The sequence below is a fragment of the Oncorhynchus gorbuscha genome, linkage group LG25, assembly GCF_021184085.1.
Source record: "Oncorhynchus gorbuscha isolate QuinsamMale2020 ecotype Even-year linkage group LG25, OgorEven_v1.0, whole genome shotgun sequence".
Classification (NCBI taxonomy): domain Eukaryota; kingdom Metazoa; phylum Chordata; class Actinopteri; order Salmoniformes; family Salmonidae; genus Oncorhynchus; species Oncorhynchus gorbuscha.
The window spans coordinates 34,563,675-34,586,174 of NC_060197.1; the positions used below are offsets into that span (position 1 = coordinate 34,563,675).

The 22,500-nt window shown below is 49.6% G+C and overlaps 1 protein-coding gene across 1 annotated transcript in view; it reads right to left on the reverse strand.

Annotated features, from left to right (window-relative positions):
* The window catches only part of LOC124014007 (peroxisome proliferator-activated receptor gamma coactivator 1-alpha-like), a 65,051-nt gene that overhangs the window by 21,809 nt on the left and 20,742 nt on the right, over positions 1-22,500 (reverse strand). The window contains 4 exon segments of the mRNA XM_046328636.1: positions 500-545; positions 8,249-9,578; positions 10,488-10,610; positions 11,750-11,944. Coding sequence (XP_046184592.1) covers positions 500-545; positions 8,249-9,578; positions 10,488-10,610; positions 11,750-11,944 — 1,694 coding nt within the window.

The window sequence follows — 22,500 nt, forward strand, 5'->3', positions numbered from 1 at the left end:
GCTGTTTTTCATGGTTTGGGCTAGGCCCCTTAGTTCCAGTGAAGGGAAATGTTAACGCTACAGCATACAATGACACTAGACAATTCTGTGTTTCCAACTTCTTGGCAACAGTTTGGGGAAGACCATTTCCTGTTCCAGCATGACAATTACCCCGTGCACAAAGCGAGGTCCATACAGAAATGGTTTGTTGAAGAAATTGACCTCAACCCCATCGAACACCATTGCGATGATTGGAACGCCGACTGCGAGCCAGGCCTAATCGCCCAACATCAGTGCCCGACCTCACTAACGTTACAACATCTAGTGAAAAGCCTTCCCAGAAGAGGGGAGGCCGTTATAGCAGCAAAGGGAGGACCAACTCCATTTTAATACCCATGATTTTGTAATGAGATGTTCGACAAGCAGGTGTCCACATACTTTTGTTCATGTAGTGGATCTTTGTTATTTTGTTTTGTTTCGTGTGCTCTAATGTAGAATGTTGAAAAACTCTTGCACTTACTTTGGAGACTCTGGGGTCAAAGGAAGTGGCAAGGTGGTTGGTTTGGCTGCAGAACACAAAGGAACATGGGTAATTATTTAACTACATAGATAACAAGTTGAGGCAAAAGAGATCAGGTCCACGTCTGCAAATCAATCTCAGATTGGCACATTAACAGAAGGCAGCATTCCAAAACCCAACCCAGTACGGTTAGCATAATGCTCTCTTGCTATTGATTTACAAGAGCAAAGAAACAACATCGGTCATTTTTGTTCACTTTTGTTCACTGTTGACTTTGTGAGGATGAAGTGATGGAATTGGCAAGTGTACAGAGTTTGACACAGATATCTCACTCAATAAAAAATAACTAAAGAGGCGATGGCACAAACAGCACACTGGGAGGTGGTAGTCATAGTGACGAATGGGAGGTGGTGGTCGTAGTGACTAATGGGAGGTGGTGGTCGTAGTGACTAATGGGAGGTGGTGGTCGTAGTGACTAATGGGAGGTGGTGGTCGTAGTGACTAATGGGAGGTGGTGGTCGTAGTGACTAATGGGAGGTGGTGGTCGTAGTGACTAATGGGAGGTGGTGGTCGTAGTGACTAATGGGAGGTGGTGGTCGTAGTGACTAATGGGAGGTGGTAGTCATAGTGACTAATGGGAGGTGGTGGTCGTAGTGACTAATGGGAGGTGGTAGTCATAGTGACGAATGGGAGGTGGTGGTCGTAGTGACTAATGGGAGGTGGTGGTCGTAGTGACTAATGGGAGGTGGTGGTCGTAGTGACTAATGGGAGGTGGTGGTCGTAGTGACTAATGGGAGGTGGTGGTCATAGTGACTAATGGGAGGTGGTGGTCATAGTGACTAATGGGAGGTGGTGTCATAGTGACTAATGGGAGGTGGTGGTCGTAGTGACTAATGGGAGGTGGTGGTCATAGTGACTAATGGGAGGTGGTGGTCATAGTGACTAATGGGAGGTGGTAGTCATAGTGACTAATGGGAGGTGGTGGTCGTAGTGACTAATGGGAGGTGGTAGTCATAGTGACTAATGGGAGGTGGTAGTCATAGTGACTAATGGGAGGTGGTGGTCGTAGTGACTAATGGGAGGTGGTAGTCATAGTGACTAATGGGAGGTGGTGGTCATAGTGACTAATGGGAGGTGGTGGTCATAGTGACTAATGGGAGGTGGTGGTCATAGTGACTAATGGGAGGTGGTAGTCATAGTGACTAATGGGAGTGGTAGTCATAGTGACTAATGGGAGGTGGTCGTAGTGACTAATGGGAGGTGGTGGTGGTCGTAGTGACTAATGGGAGGTGGTAGTCATAGTGACTAATGGGAGGTGGTAGTCATAGTGACTAATGGGAGGTGGTGGTGGTCGTAGTGACTAATGGGAGGTGGTAGTCATAGTGACTAATGGGAGGTGGTGGTGGTCGTAGTGACTAATGGGAGGTGGTGGTGGTCGTAGTGACTAATGGGAGGTGGTAGTCATAGTGACTAATGGGAGGTGGTAGTCATAGTGACTAATGGGAGGTGGTGGTGGTCGTAGTGACTAATGGGAGGTGGTAGTCATAGTGACTAATGGGAGGTGGTAGTCATAGTGACTAATGGGAGGTGGTGGTCGTAGTGACTAATGGGAGGTGGTGGTCGTAGTGACTAATGGGAGGTGGTGGTGGTCGTAGTGACTAATGGGAGGTGGTAGTCATAGTGACTAATGGGAGGTGGTAGTCATAGTGACTAATGGGAGGTGGTGGTCATAGTGACTAATGGGAGGTGGTGGTCGTAGTGACTAATGGGAGGTGGTGGTCGTAGTGACTAATGGGAGGTGGTGGTCGTAGTGACTAATGGGAGGTGGTAGTCGTAGTGACTAATGGGAGGTGGTGGTCGTAGTGACTAATGGGAGGTGGTAGTCATAGTGACTAATGGGAGGTGGTAGTCATAGTGACTAATGGGAGGTGGTGGTCGTAGTGACTAATGGGAGGTGGTAGTCATAGTGACTAATGGGAGTGGTGTCATAGTCATAGTGACTAATGGGAGGTGGTAGTCATAGTGACTAATGGGAGGTGGTAGTCATAGTGACTAATGGGAGGTGGTGGTCGTAGTGACTAATGGGAGGTGGTAGTCATAGTGACTAATGGGAGGTGGTAGTCATAGTGACTAATGGGAGGTGGTGGTCGTAGTGACTAATGGGAGGTGGTGGTCATAGTGACTAATGGGAGGTGGTGGTGGTCGTAGTGACTAATGGGAGGTGGTAGTCATAGTGACTAATGGGAGGTGGTAGTCATAGTGACTAATGGGAGGTGGTGGTCGTAGTGACTAATGGGAGGTGGTAGTCATAGTGACTAATGGGAGGTGGTAGTCATAGTGACTAATGGGAGGTGGTGGTCGTAGTGACTAATGGGAGGTGGTGGTCGTAGTGACTAATGGGAGGTGGTGGTCATAGTGACTAATGGGAGGTGGTGGTCGTAGTGACTAATGGGAGGTGGTAGTCATAGTGACTAATGGGAGGTGGTAGTCATAGTGACTAATGGGAGGTGGTAGTCATAGTGACTAATGGGAGGTGGTGGTCGTAGTGACTAATGGGAGGTGGTAGTCGTAGTGACTAATGGGAGGTGGTGGTCGTAGTGACTAATGGGAGGTGGTAGTCATAGTGACTAATGGGAGATGGTGGTCGTAGTGACTAATGGGAGGTGGTGGTCATAGTGACTAATGGGAGGTGGTGGTCATAGTGACTAATGGGAGGTGGTGGTCATAGTGACTAATGGGAGGTGGTGGTCATAGTGACTAATGGGAGGTGGTAGTGAGTCAGTGACTAATGGGAGGTGGTAGTCATAGTGACTAATGGGAGGTGGTAGTCATAGTGACGAATGGGAGGTGGTGGTCGTAGTGACTAATGGGAGGTGGTGGTCATAGTGACTAATGGGAGGTGGTGGTCGTAGTGACTAATGGGAGGTGGTGGTCGTAGTGACTAATGGGAGGTGGTAGTCATAGTGACTAATGGGAGGTGGTGGTCGTAGTGACTAATGGGAGGTGGTAGTCATAGTGACTAATGGGAGGTGGTGGTCGTAGTGACTAATGGGAGGTGGTAGTCATAGTGACTAATGGGAGGTGGTGGTCGTAGTGACTAATGGGAGGTGGTGGTCGTAGTGACTAATGGGAGGTGGTAGTGACATAGTGACTAATGGGAGGTGGTGGTCGTAGTGACTAATGGGAGGTGGTAGTCGTAGTGACTAATGGGAGGTGGTGGTGACGTAGTGACTAATGGGAGGTGGTGGTCGTAGTGACTAATGGGAGGTGGTAGTCATAGTGACTAATGGGAGGTGGTGGTCGTAGTGACTAATAATGGGAGGTGGTAGTCATAGTGACTAATGGGAGGTGGTAGTCATAGTGACTAATGGGAGGTGGTGGTCGTAGTGACTAATGGGAGGTGGTAGTCATAGTGACTAATGGGAGGTGGTGGTCGTAGTGACTAATGGGAGGTGGTAGTGACTAATGGGATAGTGACTAATGGGAGGTGGTAGTCATAGTGACTAATGGGAGGTGGTGGTCGTAGTGACTAATGGGAGGTGGTAGTCATAGTGACTAATGGGAGGTGGTGGTCGTAGTGACTAATGGGAGGTGGTGGTCGTAGTGACTAATGGGAGGTGGTGGTCGTAGTGACTAATGGGAGGTGGTAGTCATAGTGACTAATGGGAGGTGGTAGTGACATAGTGACTAATGGGAGGTGGTAGTCATAGTGACTAATGGGATAGTGACTAATGGGAGGTGGTGGTCGTAGTGACTAATGGGAGGTGGTGGTCGTAGTGACTAATGGGAGGTGGTGGTCGTAGTGACTAATGGGAGGTGGGTAGTCTAATGGGATAGTGACTAATGGGAGGTGGTGGTCGTAGTGACTAATGGGAGGTGGTGGTCATAGTGACTAATGGGAGGTGGTGGTCATAGTGACTAATGGGAGGTGGTGGTGACTAATGGGATAGTGACTAATGGGAGGTGGTGGTCATAGTGACTAATGGGAGGTGGTAGTGACTAATGGGAGGTGGTGGTCGTAGTGACTAATGGGAGGTGGGTAGTCTAATGGGAGGTGGTAGTGACTAATGGGAGGTGGTGGTCGTAGTGACTAATGGGAGGTGGTAGTCATAGTGACTAATGGGAGGTGGTGGTCGTAGTGACTAATGGGAGGTGGTGGTCGTAGTGACTAATGGGAGGTGGTAGTCATAGTGACTAATGGGAGGTGGTGGTCGTAGTGACTAATGGGAGGTGGTAGTCATAGTGACTAATGGGAGGTGGTGTCGTAGTGACGTAGTGACTAATGGGAGGTGGTAGTCATAGTGACTAATGGGAGGTGGTGGTCGTAGTGACTAATGGGAGGTGGTGGTCGTAGTGACTAATGGGAGGTGGTGGGTAGTCTAATGGGATAGTGACTAATGGGAGGTGGTGGTCGTAGTGACTAATGGGAGGTGGTGGTCGTAGTGGCTAATGGGAGGTGGTGGTCGTAGTGACTAATGGGAGGTGGTGGTCGTAGTGGCTAATGGGAGGTGGTGGTCATAGTGGCTAATGGGAGGTGGTGGTCGTAGTGGCTAATGGGAGATAGTGGTGGTCGTAGTGGCTAATGGGAGGTGGTGGTGGTGGTAGTAGCTGGCTAATGGGAGGTGGTGGTGGTGGTGGTAGCGGCTAATGGGAGGTGGTGGTGGTAGCTGGCTAATGGGAGGTGGTGGTGGTGGTAGCTGGGTAATGAGAGGTGGTGGTAGCTGGCTAATGGTGGTGGTGGTGGCTGGCTAATGGGAGATGGTGGTGGTAGTGGTAATGGGGGTAATGAGAGGTGGTGGTGGTGGTGGTAGCTGGCTAATGAGAGGTGGTGGTGGTGGTAGCGGCTAATGGGAGGTGGTGGTGGTGGTGGTAGTGGCTAATGGGAGGTGGTGGTCGTAGTGGCTAATGGGAGGTAGTGGTCGTAGTGACTAATGGGAGGTGGTGGTCGTAGTGACTAATGGGATATGGTGGTCGTAGTGGCTAATGGGAGGTGGTGGTTGTAGTGGCTAATGGGAGGTGGTGGTCGTAGTGACTAATGGGAGGTTGGTGGTCGTAGTGACTAATGGGAGGTTGGTGGTCGTAGTGACTAATGGGAGGTGGTGGTGGTCGTAGTGGTTAATGGGAGGTGGTGGTCGTAGTGACAAATGGGAGGTGGTGGTCGTAGTGACTAATGGGAGGTAGTGGTGGTCGTAGTGGCTAATGGGAGGTGGTGGTCATAGTGGCTAATGGGAGGTGGTGGTCGTAGTGACAAATGGGAGGTGGTGGTCGTAGTGACTAATGGGAGGTAGTGGTGGTCGTAGTGGCTAATGGGAGGTGGTGGTCATAGTGGCTAATGGGAGGTGGTGGTCGTAGTGGCTAATGGGAGGTGGTGGTCGTAGTGGCTAATGGGAGGTGGTGGTTGTAGTGGCTAATGGGAGGTGGTGGTGGTCGTAGTGGCTAATGTGAGGTAGTGGTGGTCCTAGTGGCTAATGTGAGGTAGTGGTGGTCGTAGTGGCTAATATGAGGTAGTGGTGGTCGTAGTGGCTAATGTGAGGTAGTGGTGGTCGTAGTGGCTAATGTGAGGTAGTGGTGGTCGTAGTGGCTAATGGGAGGTGGTGGTCGTAGTGGCTAATGGGAGGTGGTGGTCGTAGTGGCTAATGGGAGGTGGTGGTCGTAGTGGCTAATGGGAGGTAGTGGTGGTCGTAGTGGCTAATGGGAGGTGGTGGTGGTGGTGGTAGCTGGCTAATGGGAGGTGGTGGTGGTAGCTGGGTAATGAGAGATGGTGGTGGTGGTGGTAGCTGGCTAATGAGAGATGGTGGTGGTGGTAGCTGGGTAATGAGAGGTGGTGGTGGTAGCTGGCTAATGAGAGGTGGTGGTGGTGGTAGCGGCTAATGGGAGGTGGTGGTGGTGGTGGTAGTGGCTAATGGGAGGTGGTGGTCGTAGTGACTAATGGGAGGTGGTGGTCGTAGTGGCTAATGGGAGGTGGTGGTGGTGGTGGTGGTAGTGGCTAATGGGAGGTGGTGGTGGTGGTAGCGGCTAATGGGAGGTGGTGGTGGAGGTAGCGCCTAATGAGAGGTGGTGGTGGTGGTGGTGGATAATGGGAGGTGGTGGTGGTGGATAATGGGAGGTGGTGGTGGTGGTGGATAATGGGAGGTGGTGGTGGAGGTAGCGCCTAATGAGAGGTGGTGGTGGTGGAGGTAGCGCCTAATGAGAGGTGGTGGTGGTAGCGGCTAATGGGAGGTGGTGGTGGTGGAGGTAGCGCCTAATGAGAGGTGGTGGTGGTGGAGGTAGCGCCTAATGGGAGGTGGTGGTGGTAGCGGCTAATGGGAGGTGGTGGTAGGGGCTAATGGGAGGTGGTGGTGGTAGCGGCTAATGGGAGGTGGTGGTGGTAGCGGCTAATGGGAGGTGGTGGTGGTAGCGGCTAATGGGAGGTGGTGGTGGTAGCGGCTAATGGGAGGTGGTGGTAGCAGCTAATGGGAGGTGGTGGTGGTAGCGGCTAATGGGAGGTGGTGGTAGCGGCTAATGGGAGGTGGTGGTAGCGGCTAATGGGAGGTGGTGGTAGCAGCTAATGGGAGGTGGTGGTGGTAGCGGCTAATGGGAGGTGGTGGTGGTAGCGGCTAATGGGAGGTGGTGGTGGTAGCGGCTAATGGGAGGTGGTGGTAGCGGCTAATGGGAGGTGGTGGTGGTAGCGGCTAATGGGAGGTGGTGGTGGTAGCGGCTAATGGGAGGTGGTGGTGGTAGCGGCTAATGGGAGGTGGTGGTGGTAGCGGCTAATGGGAGTGGTGGTGGTAGCGGCTAATGGGAGTAGCGGCTAATGGGAGGTGGTGGTAGCGGCTAATGGGAGGTGGTGGTGGTAGCGGCTAATGGGAGGTGGTGGTGGTAGCGGCTAATGGGAGGTGGTGGTGGTAGCGGCTAATGGGAGGTGGTGGTGGTAGCGGCTAATGGGAGGTGGTGGTGGTAGCGGCTAATGGGAGGTGGTGGTGGTAGCGGCTAATGGGAGGTGGTGGTGGTAGCGGCTAATGGGAGGTGGTGGTGGTAGCGGCTAATGGGAGGTGGTGGTGGTAGCGGCTAATGGGAGGTGGTGGTGGTAGCGGCTAATGGGAGGTGGTGGTAGCGGCTAATGGGAGGTGGTGGTGGTAGCGGCTAATGGGAGGTGGTGGTGGTAGCGGCTAATGGGAGGTGGTGGTGGTAGCGGCTAATGGGAGGTGGTGGTGGTAGCGGCTAATGGGAGGTGGTGGTAGCGGCTAATGGGAGGTGGTGGTGGTAGTAGCGGCTAATGGGAGGTGGTGATGGTAGTGGCTATGAAGTAATTGTTGCATGCATTTGGAACCAAAAGCAGAGGAAGAAAGGAGAGTCAAGGAATCTTGTGCAGTTGCCCGAGGCTCTGGCTGTCTCCAAATGCAGTTAAAGAGTGTCGCTCAGTCAGACAATTAAGTCATTAGGGCAGTGCTCTGCCCAGAGTAGCTAGGTAGACATTCAGTACCTCCGCTTGATCCAGCCAGATAGTGTTTGAATTAACAAATACCATGCTGAATCAAAACATAACAGGCTACTACCCCTCTCCCACCTCCCTGTTAAGTCAATGTTGAGGCAAGGGTCTGTACCAATTCTAAAGAATGCCTTTTGGAATAGATGGTGCGCCAAGCAATTAATTTTTTGTACTCAGAGTGATAGCGTCGAATTAGCATTGGGGTTAGTGTATAGTCAAACTGGGAAGTGGTTAAAGCAGGAGAGGGAGAAGAGAGAGGGCAGGGATGCAGCGATGATTACCTAACAACGGGAGGCTCTGGTCCTCGGGGTGCCTGCAGTCTGCCTGCATGTGTAGGTGCTGCTGTGTGACGGAGGGAGTGGGGTCTGGATTTCTAGAATCTGGGAAGAATGGGCTTGGCAGGCCCCATGAGAGCGCCATGGGGCTGCCTATGGCATCATCATCGCGAACATCCTCCCCGAAACAGTCAGCCTGCTCCACCAGGCCAACCTCTAGCCAGGCTAGTCCCAGCCCCAAATCTAGCCCCTGGTCTGGCTGGCTAACCCAGCTGTCTAGGCCTAAGCTCTCGGCCAACAGGGGGTCCAAATCAGGCTCCTTGGCCTGTCTGAGACCCCATCTGCAGGGATCGATATTGACAGTCCCTCTGTGCTCCTTCTCCTCCACCACAATAGCCTGGCTGGGACACTGATCCCTCTCCAGGACTCCAGAGCTCATTCTTGAAGAACGGCTCTTGCAAGGCTGAGGGGTAGTAGTGGGCGGGAGCAAGTGGGCCTGATAGCGGGCGGGCCTCTGCTTGGAGGTCAGCAGCTGGCTAAGCAACGGATGCCCTGGCTCCTCCTCTCTTTTCTTAACGGTCACTGCGATGTGCCTAGGCGCCGCCCCACCGCGGTCATGCCTGCCCCAGCACTCAATTGCCCGAGTGGCAGGGCCCGCCTTATGGCAACGCCCACAGCTGCCTGTCTGACCCGTCTCTCTAGGAGGGAGAGAATAAGAATGCATGTACCTAATGAACCTAGCGGCTGCCAGGCGCCCCGCGTCCACCGCAGGCTGCAGACCTGGCGGCCTTCCTTCTTCACTGGACGGCCTGCGCTCCAGTTTGGGGCAGGCATGGGCGCTGTCGTTCCTACGTGCCTGGGGGACAGGAGCGGGTGCCGCCGCGGGTTCGGACTGTCCCTCAGTGCCACCAGCCCCATGAGCGCAGCGACGCCACTTCCCAGCCCCCACACCAGCCACACTACACTCGCCAGCAGCCCGGCTCTCACCTCGCTGGTGATGTGGCTGCTGCTGCTGCTGCTGCTGCTGCTGCTGCTGTGACACGACAGACGACGAGGACGACTTCTTCTTGGAGGCGATCGAGGAGGAGGAGGAGGAGGAGAGGGAGGAGAAGGAAGTGGTGGAGGACGGTGAGGAGGAGGAGGACGAGGCGCTCAGCAGGCCGCCCTTGTCTTTGCCGCCTCCCCCCCAGGCGCTCTTGGCTTCGCTGGCTTTGGTCTGGAGGAGGATGTCGTCGGTGGCGGTCAAGTACTTGAGCAGCTCGGTGCACGGGCGCCTCACTAGACGGCTCTGCTGCGGACAGCCCCCCCTCGGCTTGCTGTTCCAGGAGATCTCCGTCTGCAGGGGGGTGAAAGAAAAAGAGAGGAAGAAAGAGAGTGGAAGAGAGAGAGTGAGGCTCAGCATAGCGGGTCGCCCAACTGTCTGGGAGGCGGTGGTGGGAGCGCCGCCCGCCCATCATCTTAATTGCGTGGCCCCCGAGCGCCACCGCAGCAGCGCTGTCCTCAGGGAGCCTTCCAAGCACCGTGCTCCAGAAATGGATGTCAAAAGTACGGTTTAAAAATAGACTTTTCAGAGATGTGTAAGCTGTGTGTATGCACTGTTTACCAGACAACAATGCTCCCAACGCATTCCATTTTTTTTTTTTTTAAGCACTGGGGGACGTATATTCAGGCGTATATTCATACATTTTTCCAAACAAGGAAGAGTAAACAAACACATTATTTATGTGCCATCGTACTAAATAAAAATCTAATCTTCAAGCGCATTCATCATGTTCCAATGAAATGCTGCAAGTAGCAAAATACTGGAACCACCTACTTCATTTAATTGGCATTCCTGTGTCCATTATACTTAAACCCAGTGAAATACTAGATTATCTCAAAAGAAACCCATTCCCTCTACAGAACAGTAACAGTAAGAAAGGGTAACAACATCAAGACTGTATGACTAGATATTTAAATCTAGATCGAGCAGCATCAATCTTACCGCTTGTCAACGTTTGATTTTCCACAGACACCGTTACAAGGGAGGGGGGGATAAGTGCTTTAGCTAATGAGACAACAGTCCTGAAACAGGCAATCAGGCTGTTTTCATTACGAGATGGCCCCCAGGAGGGTACAGTGGAACAGAAGTTTAGCATCTTCCAAGGCCAAAAAATACAAGAAGAACTGAGACGGTAAACAAACATGGAGGGGCCCACGGAAGCGTTGCATTTGAAGTGAACCAATGGCGCGACTGGGTAGCTACCTTGACAACAGCAGGTGGTGGTCTGATCCGGTGGTTGCTGGCTGCATGGTTTTGTGCCTTGTCACCTATGTATTGATTATAGCTGAGCTGGGAGTTCGCGGGCGCCAGAAGGAGCTTCTTCAGCTGCAAACAGAACGGGGAAGAAAGGGGAGGAAGAGGAACGAATGGAGAAAAAAGGGGTGAGCAGAGTTAGAGTTTCCCCAAACGCTGCCTCTGAAATGTCATCATTTCACTCAGTTAAACAATCCGAGAGAAATGGTCAATGCTTTTGTAAATGTGTGACTGAGGATGTTTGATTCATCTCAGTGTACAGAAACACAGAAACACTATGAAGACAAACGCATTGCCGCCTATCAATAGAGGCCTTTCACCTCGTTGTTTACAGTGCTAAACGGACAAGTCAAAGAGGTAACCTGTCTTTCACCTCGTTGTTTACAGTGCTAAAAGGACAAGTCAAAGAGGTAACCTGTCTTTCACCTCGTTGTTTACAGTGCTAAAAGGACAAGTCAAAGAGGTAACCTGTCTTTCACCTCGTTGTTTACAGTACTAAAAGGACAAAGCAAAGAGGTAACCTGTCTTTCACCTCGTTGTTTACAGTGCTAAAAGGACAAGGCAGAGGTAACCTGTCCTTCACCTCGTTGTTTACAGTGCTAAAAGGACAAGTCAAAGAGGTAACCTGTCTTTCCATGGCAGGTGTTTTGTGCTATTGACACAATGTGCTTTACTAGTGTGATTCACAAAACAATGAGGAGGGGTGGCATTAAATACATGGACTATGACTCAACAAAATAAACAACATTCCAGGTAAAAAGGCCTGATCGAATAAATGATGCCACTGTCGTTATATGAGGTGAGATGGATTTCATTTTTCATCCCTAGCTTGATTTCAAGGCCCGTGGCATAATGTCGACCATAACAGACCCACCGCTGTGCATGTTTCATGACATTGGCGCTGCTCGTACGCTACAATGTAATTAACACCTCACTGAGCCTAACACTGAGCCATTCGATTTCCTCTTTCATCCAGGCATCTGCATCATGGTCAGCTCAGCACACAGACATGCACGGGGGCGGGGGGGGCTGCTTCACTGGCCTGCTTCGCTCGCAGTGCCTTATCTGGTGTCGGCGGTGGCCCCAGGAAAGGGGCTGGAACGAAGGGGGTGTGCTGGGGGATGAGGGTTTATGGTCGTGGATGGTGGGGAATTGGGTGGTGGTTGTGGTGGAGGTAGGGATAAAAGAGAGGTCGTGGAACAGAGTCTTACCAGGGAGGGTTCCTCTGGTTCGGGGGTGCGCGGCGAGCCGTCAGGGGTGGAGGGACAGCTCTGGTCACTGGCATTGGTCACGTCCCCATCTGCCAGGGCCTCGAACGAAGGCAATCCGTCCTCGTCCACTGGGATGCTGTCCAGGGTTTCTGTAAGCACTGCCAGCAAGTTGGCCTCATTTTCCTCATCTATCTTCTTGGGAGGGGAAGAGAGAGAGAGAGAGAGAAAGGGAGGGAGAGAGATGGAAAGAGAGAGCGGGAGTGAAAGAGAGATCAGGAGTGAAAGAGAGAGCGGGAGGGAGGGAGAAATAGGACATTTTAGTTTGGAGAAGTTGCTTTAGCAATACGTATTTTCTTTGCAGATGGGGATGGGTCGGCGAGTGTTTACACGCTTCTATTGTTCATAGAGTAGGCCAGTTTTGCAGCAGAGCGGCTCTTTTCAGCAGTCCTATCTTTTTTTAAAACAACTCTCTCTGTGCGCATGAGAGTCAGCCCTGTCACTCATATTTTAAGCATGCAGCTTACTGGACCAAAATAATATCTCCCCCAAGAAATCCATTAACAAGGCTGACACACAGCAAAGTGTCTAGGGGAGAGGGAAGTTGAGTCGCCTCAATCCCCCAACTCTTCCCTCAGAAAAGGGAACGACCGACTTGTCGACAAGATGTTTGCAAGACATCCTCCGATAAGGCGAATTACCGCCTGCTAACGCTAAATTAATCTGATATTTTTAAGTGTCGGGAAAAGACAACTGACGTTGGTGGAGGAGCGTGTGCGGAGGGAGAGGATGTTGTGAGTTTGCCGCAGCTGTTTCCCATTTAAAGGGGTGACATAATGAGAGAGGGAGCAAATGAGACAGAGAGGGAGCGATGTGGCCTGCCTAGCATCGACAGGGGAGTTGAGAGAGACAGAGGATTATGGAGGGGGAGACAACAGGCACTGGAAGTTCCAAGACCAAAACCCAGGGGAACCGGGAAAAGTTAAACAGCGAGTCGCCAATAAGAATAAGAACAAATCCTTTTATACCACATGGCAGGATTAACATCGCTTGCCGATAGCGTGCAGCGATCATCGCGCCAAAGGGGAACCATCCCTAAAGATAGCGCCGCTTGCCTGCTCATGCTTGGCTCCCACATGCAGACAATTACTCCAGGCCGCTTGCTCCCATTCAACCCCTCTGAGTTTCCTACGATAACACACACTGCCGTGGACATGTCATCCCCCCCCCCTTATTTTTCTTGCTTAGATGACACAGATAGCCTCAGCATTTGTGTTAGCCATCTGACAGGGAGGAGAATGTGAATCCAATGCTCTTTCATACGATATTCATCCTCTAACAACATAAAAGTGACATATTTCACAGAGATAACAAAACGGTGACTGGGGCCACGCCAACACTGGCAGTAAATGGTTTGCAGGAAATTGCACTCGATGAGGTACCATGCTGTTTAATTACTTGCAAAGAGCTTCAATCCACTGTGCCGGAACCTCTGTTGCCGGTCCCAGTTTTCAGACATCCCACTTTATTAGCCGAGCGCTAAGCGGGTGGGTAATAACAGTTGATACAGACAGAGACTTTTCTCAGAACCTAACACTCGCTCCTCAGCTAGAAAATTGTAACTGGGATCATTTCAGATGATCTCAAAACGAGAACCATCTGTTTGGATTAAACTTGGAACAACTTTTCACAGAAGGCTAGGGTCACACTTTTTCCAGTCGTTTTGGCAGCGAAATCGAGACCTCCATCTTACCGAAGTGCCAGTCAAATGTCACCACGCCACCGAGCTTCATCGGCAGGAGTGGTCCCAGGAATTACACCCCGGATAATACGTGACCGTGGCAAATCCATACCTGGGTTCAAATACATGTGTATTCGAGCATCTGTTATTTCAACAAAACAAATCTGTGTATTTGAGTATTTTCAAATACACAGCCCAAAACAAGTACTTTTATTTGAGTATTTCAATGGTTCTTTGTAAAAAAAAAAATGGTGTGCCAACTAGTTTTTGAGAGTATTTTCAAACATTTATTTCAAATATTACTTTCAAATACCTGGGTTAAATGCATGGGAGTGTACTTGAGTCATTGTATTTTAGTATTTTCAAATACTTTCCAAATACTGTGCTGTATTTGAGATATTTGAAATAGTATTTGAACCCAGGTCTGCTGTTTGGAAAAAAAGAGTTTGAACAACTCTTACTAAAGTCTAGAGGACTGTAAATGCAGTGAAAGGGACACTTGTAAAAGCCCAGTCGTGGCGGTCATGCTACAGGCCTTGCTAAAGCTCCGGCTGGTGAGTCCCAGGCCAGTCAGAGGATTTTCAGGGGCTGTGGAAAAAGAAGAGACCTGGGTAAGTGGTTCTCCTCTTGAGAGAGCCCCTGTCCAGCAAAGCCCAGCTTTGCCACGCCAGCTTAAGACTATCCTCACGCCACTTCACCAGACCAAAGTCAATCCACTACCTCTTGACTCGTCACCACCCAAAAGCTACGCAACCCCAAAGGAGGATGACATCAGAGCTAACCTGGCAACCCAATGACCCAATGAGTCCACATTTATCGATTACCAGAGCGGCTGTTTAGAGACCGAAAAGGGTGTGGCAAAGGAAAAAGATATGGCCTCGGTGGGAACACCGTCTCTCCCATCCCGGTTAATGGACCTCATCCAATTAAAGAGATATTAACCATCCTAGACAAAATGTAGGATCACGATATATTAACCAGCTTCAATTCCAAAGGGTGTCATTCATGGCTGTTTTACTCCAAGCGTTTCAATTAGCCATAAAGCATGATGGCAGGCGCCAGTAGGGCCGCTCCATCTTTCTCCCCCCGCCCTCCTACCCGCGTATCCCTCTGCCTCTCACTTCGGAGAAGAGAAAGCAGCACACCAGTCGTTCATTATCAGGTGAGGGTCTTTCGTTATCAGACGGGCTGTCTTTGAAATCGTCCTTGCTTTCAACTCTTTGACTGAGTTCCTCAGAGCCAATTGTGACCCAGAGATATTATTCATGTCCCTGGTAACGGGATGTGTGTTTTTTTTGTTAGTTGTAAACACAGACTTTTGAACTCTGACTTTTGAAATCCAATTTAAAACAATTCATTGCTTCTTGAAGATTTGTAGCCTCTGAGCAATGTCCCAGGGATCACATTTCAAGTAGGCATTTGGCAATGCATCTTTACATTTTTGAAGAAACGGGAATAATAAAAAACACCATTCAATGTTTCTGCAATTACAAACCTGACCATTTAATAACACACAGGTTCATCTCATACACTGCTGTGATCTCACAATGAGAGACGGAAACTGTTACAACTGCCACTCAGGGAGAAGAAGAAAACCCCTCGCATTCTAAATGAGTCATCTGGTACTGAAAGTATGGCTTAGACTCGCTCCGCAAATACAGGGAGAAAAAAAAAGGGAAAAAAAGAGACCAGTCTACTCAGACAGAAAACATTTCTTAATAAATTGGCCTGCGAATTGATCGGTGTTAAATCCACTTCAATCGGTGTAGATGATGGGGAGGAGACGGGTTGAAGAAGGATTTTTAAGTCTTGAGATTCAGAGGGTGCACGGGCAAGACAAAAATGTTTAAGTGCCTTTGAACAGGGTATGGTGGTATGTGCCAGGCACACTGGTTTGTGTCAAGAACCGCAACGCTGCTGGGTTTTTCAAGCTCAACAGTTCCCTGTATGCATCAAGAATGGTCCACCACTCAAAGGACATCCAGCCAACTTGACACAACTGTGGGAAGCATTGGAGGGAACCTGGGCCAGCATCCCTGTGGAACGCCTTCAACACCTTGTACAGTCCATGCGCCGGCTGTTCTGAAGGGGGAGTGGAAGGTGTTCCTAATGTTTTGTACACTCAGTGTATATTTCTCTCACACTCACAATTTCAAAGGCATTCCCTCGGACGATATTATACGAGTAGCCAGACCTAATCATAGAACAATCAGAAACGGGGGGGGTCACCTCAACGCGGCATTACATTTTATTTAGATTTCATAAACAAATAATGTATTCTGTATTATTGCCCCAGATTTCAGAGAACATGAATCAAAGTCAGCCACTGCTGAGGCGTTAGTCGAGCTGACACGGCGGCTGGTCACACAGGCCCAACATATGGCAGGAGAGGGGCGAGGGGAAGGGGAGAGGGGGGCGAGAAGGGAGGGAAGGGGGTAGGAGAGGGGGAGGAGAGCGAAGGGGGAGGAGAGGGAAGGGAAGAGAACGGGGGAGAGAAGGGGGGGTAGAGGTGCAGCAAGATACAGAGCATAGACATGTCATGCAGCCACCAGAGACGACCAGTCATTTAGCACTCATTATCTGCTAGTGAGAGAGAAGAACATTGTAACCTATAGGACTGACACAACAAAATACTGTGCTGTATAGATCTGGTGTGTGTGTACATGTGTCTGTGTTGTGTCTATGTCTATGTCTGTGACTGGCTGCACTGTTCATCTCAGTTCTTCGAAACATAAAACTACATGTTAAAACTGTCAAATTGATCAAGGCCATGCCAGAGTTGAAGGCTGGTCTCCTTTGACCATCTGGCTATGGGAGTCAACAGTGCGTTGGATTATTCAAAGCCCATTTTCCAAGCAAACGATCCTTCGTGCTAGAAGAGACCGGGTTCTGCTTGCTCTGGACATAAGGCTCACTGCGTGGCATCGGTCAACACCTTCAAATGGTCGCAAGCCAAGACAAGACTATCGCCCCTGCTCCACGCACACACAAATACACGCACACACACACACACACATAAGCGTGCACACACACACAGCCCATTTACCCAGCAGTAAATGTGTAATTCCTTGAGGTGTCTGGGTTCCTCTCTGAACACAGATAAGAGTGGTCAACAGCAGCACCGTGGGTCGTCCAGAACAATACTCTCTGAATACAGATGAGTGGTCAATAGCAGCACCGTGGGTCGTGCAGACCAATACTCTCTGAATACAGATGAGTGGTCAATAGCAGCACCGTGGGTCGTGCAGACCAATACTCTCTGAATACAGATGAGTGGTCAATAGCAGCACCGTGGGTCGTGCAGACCAATACTCTCTGAATACAGATGAGTGGTCAATAGCAGCACCGTGGGTCGTGCAGACCAATACTCTCTGAATACAGATGAGTGGTCAATAGCAGCACCGTGGGTCGTGCAGACCAATACTCAACCCTGGTGAACAACAGGACTCATCTCCACACCTGCCGAAGCTCCTAGGAATGTACTAATAGAGATCCTGCAGTAGTACAATAACCATTGACCGTTTGATCCAAACCAGAACTTTTGGCCCACACGCGGTTTCTCCGTTGCATCACATCAAGGAGTGACGTCAAAGACAGGACATCTCTGTCAGATGTCACTCCCATTGACAACCAGTGTGAATAATCTACAGTGGAAACTCCATTCGACATGTCAATGAAGCCTCGGACTGTGTGAGGGAGAAGTGTTCGAGCGAGGGAGCGCTGATGTGTCTCCTGGGAACCATTTGGACCGTTAGAGCGCTATCAGATGAGAACAGAGAGAGAGACAGAGACAGAGAGGGAGGAAGAGAGGGAGAAAATCCTCCGGTGACCAATTCTCTGTCGAAGACGGTCAAACCTGACAACTCGCTCGGATTCTGAGAGAAACCTAGACGTGTTCCCAAGAAACTCTACTCTGCATTGTGAAAGGTTGACGGACAGTCTTTGACCGACAGTTCCAGCACTCCTGCCACAATTCCTGACTGAAATCCTGACCTGAAACAAGACCAGGTCTCGGAGATCTGCTGACGCCACCTCGCCCTACGGCCATTTTTAGACTTCAGCCTTGCATGTCGTACAGTACTGTTGTACCCCGGGGTCAAAGGTCAGGAGAGAGTTGGCAAAAAAATACACCACCACCACATCATCATCATCATCAGCAGGCATGAAATAAAATGTCATCCTTGGTCAGGATTCTCTAAGCAGGTGTACCCATGACAGAAACACACAAACACAACAGCTAGTTCTCAAACGAGAATGGAGTGTCGGACAGCAACACACGAAGGGAAGGACAGTGATACAGCACCATCAAGGGGGAACAGAAGGCTTAAAACAAACTCTACTCCCCTCCAAGAGGTTTGGGCTTGTCCGCCCACCACCACTGCTACCAACGACAACTGAAACTCTCCAGGTACTAGAATCGCTAGTCTAAGGAGAGGCGTTTAGTCACAAGTGTTACGGGCCCAGGAGAGCCCTGCGATCACCAAACAGCTGAAGCCAAACCACGAGGGGGGTTTATATTAACAGTGTGAGCAGGAGAATCTATATCTAAGGCCTAACGCAGAGCTGCTGTCGTTTTTCCCCCTCTTTCCAACAGATGGTGTTCTTCGGTTTGTTTTACTCCAATGTAATTATACACCAATGTTTGAATGCTCTAAAAAATGTTTTGTATTAGCCAGGTCGATGCAAGAAATGAAGGCGCTGGCGTTCCTACTTAGGTGAAATGGGAATTCTGACACGAGTACTTTGCTTTTATCAAACATTCCACTGGATATACAGAAGTGAGTTAAGGGAATATTTTCTGGCCGTTTTTCTCATAACATGCAAATAGCTGTTTGCTTGAGTAGGCAGCCATGAATCTGCAGTGCTAAGCATCCCTTGGTACGTGTCGGCGCGTAGATGGTGAGTAGAAGGAGAGAGAGACGGGTGGAGGAGGGGCTGCTCTGACATCAATCCAGTTAAACGGACATTGTCACGTTTCCTTCACGCACGTCGGTAACCGTTACCGTCAGTGTAACAAACAAAACCATCACAAATTGGGAGGGGGGGGGGGTTGTTGCTACATTTGCAAAGAGAGAGAGCAGAATGGTCAAAGCCTCTCCTTTTCTCACAGAACGGCCAAGGATAACATCCGCTGCCCCCTCCCTCCATCCATCCCTCCCTCCATCCATCCCCATCCCTCCATCCATCCCTCCCTCCATCACTCCCTCTCCTGACCTTTCAGACCCTGCCAAGCTCATCAACGGCTGCAGGCCTTTTCATTTGTCACAGTATTATCAGAGGAGGATGGGGAGAGCAAGGAGAGAGCAAGGATGGGGTGGACAGATACTGTATCACACAGTAGTGTTGTGTACTGGGATGCAAACAGGAAAATGTTGTTATGCAGGGAAGCACACTTCTGCTTCTAATGTGTGTGTGTGTGTGTGTGGGGGGGTCATGTGTATGCTTGTTGTGGAGAGTATGGACCCAACATCACAAATGTATGGTAATTGAAACCACAGAAATCTTTTTGGAAAATGCAGTCAATTTGATTATGCGGCAAAAGGTCACCCTATTCAATTTACACTCTACGCGGAGCACAATACAGAGGGGAGATAACACCTGAAATGATCTTATCAAGCTTACAGACCTCAGCACTTACCTACTGCATTAAAGCTATTTGCTGATTACTAAATAAACGCATTATCTTTTACCTTGACTTCTGAGCATGGGTGTGGCTTTGTTCCCCCCCCCCCGTTTCAGGTCAGGGTGCTGCAGCAGGAAACCCTGGTCCGTGCCTGGACTTTGTGAGCAATGGAGCTGGGATGGAGGGATTTGGAGCTAGCACTTTTTGGGAAAACGGATTCTCCTGGAAAGAGTTGATTGTTCGAGACAGCTAGATAATCAGGTCGACAGCACTCACAGAGGACAAACACTTTATTCCCTGAATGTGTCATTGCACAGTTTCATAACAAACGTGTGTTCTTCCTGCCAGTGAGAATGAACAAGCTAATCTCTTAACACACACACACACACACACCATGAGAATGTCCGTGCCACAGCTTTCTCCCTAGCCTACTGTCTGTCGGTGGTGCTGATTGTCAAGTCATGTGAGTCATCCCACTCTCTCAAGCGCAAGGAGTTACTTCAAGAGCTTCTTCAACTATTTAAGGCCCTGTCTGAGACCAAACGTTCAATTATAGAAAAACACAAGCTGGAACCATATGCATGCTCTAAGGTTAGCATAGCTCTACTGATCTGAGTGTAATTCTGGAATGACCAGGTTGGGGACAGAGTTTGAAGATGAGACACTGCAAAACAACACGCAAGACCATCTACGTTGTAAGAGACCGATCAGACAAACTAAATCCGGTCTATAAAGCCAATTGTATATTTCCAGTGCAGACAAAGACATCCTATTCTATGGAGTAGGGGCCAAGGGGCTGGCTATAGACTAGTGATAGGCACTAGTGAAGAAATGCTAGCTTCAGTTAAAGGTGGCTGAGCTGGTCTGGGGAGGGCTGCACACCTCTGATCGATATGCCTCTCCTGGAGAGTGGAAGTGGAGGATCACACAGGACTGATAGCGCTTCACATCTAATCACTGAACCAATGGATTGAAGGTCTCCCTCTCGGCTTCTTTCTTTTGTTCACTGGCTCTCACTATCTCTCTGTCCCTCTCTACCCCTACTTATCTCACTATCTCTCTGTCCCTCTCTACCCCTACTTATCTCACTATCTCTCTGTCCCTCTCTACCCCTACTTATCTCACTATCTCTCTGTCCCTCTCTACCCCTACTTATCTCACTATCTCTCTGTCCCTCTCTACCCCTACTTATCTCACTATCTCTCTGTCCCTCTCTACCCCTACTTATCTCACTATCTCTCTGTCCCTCTCTACCCCTACTTATCTCACTATCTCTCTGTCCCTCTCTACCCCTACTTATCTCACTATCTCTCTGTCCCTCTCTTATCTCACTATCTCTCTGTCCCTCTCTACCCCTACTTATCTCACTATCTCTCTGTCCCTCTCTACCCCTGTACTTATCTCACTATCTCTCTGTCCCTACTTATCTCTATCTCTCTGTCCCTCTCTACCCCTACTTATCTCACTATCTCTCTGTCCCTCTCTACCCCTACTTATCTCACTATCTCTCTATCTCACCCCTACTTATCTCACTATCTCTCTGTCCCTCTCTACCCCTACTTATCTCACTATCTCTCTGTCCCTCTCTACCCCTACTTATCTCACTACTCCTCTCTACCCCTACTTATCTCACATCTCTCTGTCCCTCTCTCTACTTATCTCACTCTCTCTCTGTCCCTCTCCCGTACTTATCTCACTATCTCTCTGTCCCTCTCTACCCCTACTTATCTCACTATCGCTCTGTCCCTCTCTACCCCTACTTATCTCACTATCTCTCTGTCCCTCTCTACCCCTACTTATCTCACTCTCTCTCTGTCCCTCTCTACCCCTACTTATCTCACTATCTCTCTGTCCCTCTCTACCCCTACTGCTCTCACTATCTCGTTGTCCCTCTCTGCACCTATTTCTCTCACTATCTCTCTCTGTCCCTATTTCTCTCTCTCTTTTTCTGCCCCACTCTCTATCCCTATTTCTCTCACTTTCTCTCTCTCTCTACCCCTATTTCTCTCCCTCTTTCCATCTCTCTCTCGCTCCGTGCCCATTGCATAAGTCTGTGTGTGTAAATAGCATTCCAGGAATCCAGTGTTCTTACACCCATTTGAAAGAATACAGTATTAAATAATACAGGAAGGGTTGGCTTGCTGTTTGAGTTTCTGTGTATATGTGGGTGAGGGGGGGGTGGCTAAGCATTTCTGGCCTGGTTAAACAGAAGTGGTCCTGAAAGGCTCTTAGTAGAGATTACCCCCTCGCACTAAAAATAGCCACGCAACCACCAACAGACACACACAGACAGACACACACACAGATACACACACAGGAAGTCTATGGAAGTGCAGCGGCTAGCCATTTATCACATGCAAATGGAACCATATTTTTCTGAGTTGTCTCACTCACATGTGCGTGCTCAGGTTGCACATACACTCACACACCACACACACAAGCTATTGGTATAGCTGGAGGAAGTGTCCGTGTCTATTTAGTGCAGCAACGGCCTGACAACTTTACTCCTTAATCTCGCTCTTAGAACAACACACACACACACACAGAAGGAAAAACACACACACACAAAATACACCCTCACCTACACACACATAAAATACACCCCCCACACACACACAGATAAAATACACCCATCCTATACAAACACAGGTAAAATACACCCCCCCATACACACACAGATAAAATACACCCCCCACACACACAGATAAAATGCATCCCCCCACACACAGATAAAATACATCCCCCCACACACATACAGATAAAATACACCCCCCCACACACACACAGATAAAATACACCGCCCACACCACACACACACACACAGATAAAATACACCCCCCCCCCCACACACACACACGCACACACACACACACAAACACAGAAAGACAAAATACACCCCCTCACACACACAGTTAAAATACACACACACACACACACACACACACACACACACACACACACACACACACACACACACACACACACACACACACACACACACACACACACACACACACACACACACACACACACACACACACACACAGATAAAATACACCCCCCACAAACACAAACACAGTTTGAATACACCCCACACACACAAAGTCCCTCTACTTGTATTTGAGGTGAAAATGATTAATCAGACACCTTATCGATAGCAACAGCTCATAGTCCTCCTGGAATTAAGTTTTTGTTGACTCAATGGAGGAGCGTAGTCAGAGAAATGCTGATGAATGTCTTGCTCAAGCTGTGTATGCAACTGGTTCACCTCTAATGCAAACAGGCAATGTGTATTGGAAGTGATTTCTGAACCAAGCAAATCATAGAGAAAGCTGTTTGTGGGCCAGGAATAATGAACTACATCATCTCCACCCCTCAACCAATATTCTA